This window comes from Galeopterus variegatus, unplaced genomic scaffold, assembly GCF_000696425.1.
Source record: "Galeopterus variegatus unplaced genomic scaffold, G_variegatus-3.0.2 Scaffold7540, whole genome shotgun sequence".
Classification (NCBI taxonomy): Eukaryota; Metazoa; Chordata; class Mammalia; order Dermoptera; family Cynocephalidae; genus Galeopterus; species Galeopterus variegatus.
The window spans coordinates 37,485-39,584 of record NW_007733651.1 but is presented as its reverse complement, the minus strand read 5'-3'; the positions used below and the strand labels follow the sequence as shown (position 1 = coordinate 39,584).

General features: G+C 44.3%; 1 protein-coding gene across 1 annotated transcript in view; it reads left to right on the top strand.

Annotated features, from left to right (window-relative positions):
• The window catches only part of LOC103607562 (vomeronasal type-2 receptor 116-like), a 24,411-nt gene that overhangs the window by 11,126 nt on the left and 11,185 nt on the right, over window positions 1-2,100 (top strand). The window contains 1 exon segment of the mRNA XM_008592055.1: window positions 643-1,113. Within this exon segment, the coding sequence (XP_008590277.1) occupies window positions 643-1,113 (471 nt within the window).

Here is a 2,100-nt window from a genome sequence, read left to right as displayed (position 1 = left end):
TTCTTTCTGAGTGTCATTCCAAAAGCCACTTCTGGGCTTAATCCAGACAGTAAGGGGCACAGAAGCAGCGAGCCCACCTGGGCATCTCAGTAGAACCTCCATAACTCTCAGAGCATCATTTTCAAAAACTATCATGCAAACACTCTCACAATGAGGGAATGAGCATGTGACAGATATTACACTGACTCCTGAAAGGAATGTGAGGATAGTGATGAAGATTCAACCTTTGCTATTTTTAAAAATGTTATCTAAATGGTTCCATGATGAGCTATGACCTCCCTACTCAAAGTACAGACTGAGAATCATCAACAGCTGGGAGATTGTTAGAAATGCAAACTCTGGGACCCCACCCCGAACCACCTTTATCAGTTAACATTGGAGACGCTTTGGGCTAGGCGATGATGTAACTGCAGCCACTAGTGTTTCTTGAGAGATAATCTTGTCCTTGGCTCTGCTCTAGCTAAGGTGACTAGCCATGCCCACTTGCCCAGGACTAAGAGTGTTCATGGGATGTGGGACTTTCACCAGCAAAACTGGGAAAGCTGTCCAGGGCAACCTGGGATGAATTGGTCACCCCTGCTCTTGTTTCCTTTTGCTCAATTTTTCTGGTTTAAACCTGACGATCAGCCTGTAAATTCTAAGTTTTCATCTTCTCTCCTACTGCCCTTGTCCCTTTCCACGCAAATCAATTATGCATCCACGCTGGCCAGCCTCAGTGACAAGATTCAGTTTCCATCTTTCCTTCGGACACTGGCCAGTGACCTCACATTTTCCCAAGCAGTGGCCCAGCTGGTGCTCCATTTCCACTGGTCCTGGGTTGGCATTCTGGCACAGGATAATGATTTGGGGCAGCAGGGCAGCACCCTGGTGACCCAGGAGCTGGGCCAGGCCAGTGTCTGCATCGAGTTCCACCTCTACATCTCCTCCCAGGAGTCCCTGGAGAAGATCAACGCCATTGTCCAGAAGATGGAGAGCTGCACTGCCACTGTCATTCTGATGTTTCTGAGCAAGTTGAATTTTGAGCTCATATTGCAGGGATTGCTGGGCTGTGGCATGTGGAGTGGATTATTCAGGGAAGGGCAGAGAGCAGTTCACTTGCTCCAAGCTATGGAGGTAGAACAGAGACTGAACTGAAGAGGAGCAGTGGACTAAGAGTTCAGGGTCCATGCTAGCCGTGTGACCTCAGATGAGTCATGTCCATGCATGGTAGCTCAATTTAGCAAATACAGTATGCCTAGTTAAATTTAAATTTCAGATAAACAGCAAGTAGTTTTTTAGTGTCCCAAATTTGAGTTCGGCAAGCAACGAACTATTTTTAGCAAACGTGTGCTACAAATTTGAATTTGAGATAAATAGCAAATAATTTTTAGTATAAGTATATCCCCCAAGTTTCCTAAGATTTATTGATACTGAAATTCAAACTTAACTGGGCATCCTGCTCTTTTACTGGCAACCTTACTTTCATGTATGAATCTCAATGAACACATCTCAAAATAGAACAAAATAATAGTCATATTCACAGGGCTGTTGAAAACATTAAGTCAGATGATGATGCAAATGCTCTTTGCACATTAAAAAGTCCTTTCAGATGGAAGGTAACCCATGTAGACATGCTGGCTTCTTATTCCCCGTGCCCACCCTCTGCCCATGAGGCTGAGCTGCCTTGTAGTTGCTGGCAACTGTGGAACAGTCAGAACAAAAATGTCATGCTTGCAACTCTGGACCCCAGTGATTTCATCTGCAAAACAGAGACAATATTAATTCTACCTCATTGGATTGTTGTGATGATTAGTGAACTAATATACAGAAAGCACTTAGGACAGAGCCCAACATACAAGGACACTTTAAAAAGTTCATGGAAAGATTTGTATTATCTCTCAAATCTATATTTTCATGAACTTTGTGAAGTACCCTTGTATAGTATGTGCTAAATTAATTGATTTCTCTCATGACTCAAACTACCGTGCAAAATCCAACTGAAGGGTTAATTCTGAGGGTCTCTGCATACCTGGAAACCCTGCCTTCTAGCAAAAACAAGTGGGTGGGGCCAGCCCGTGGCTCACTCGGGAGAGTGCGGTGCTGATAACACCAAGGCCCCAG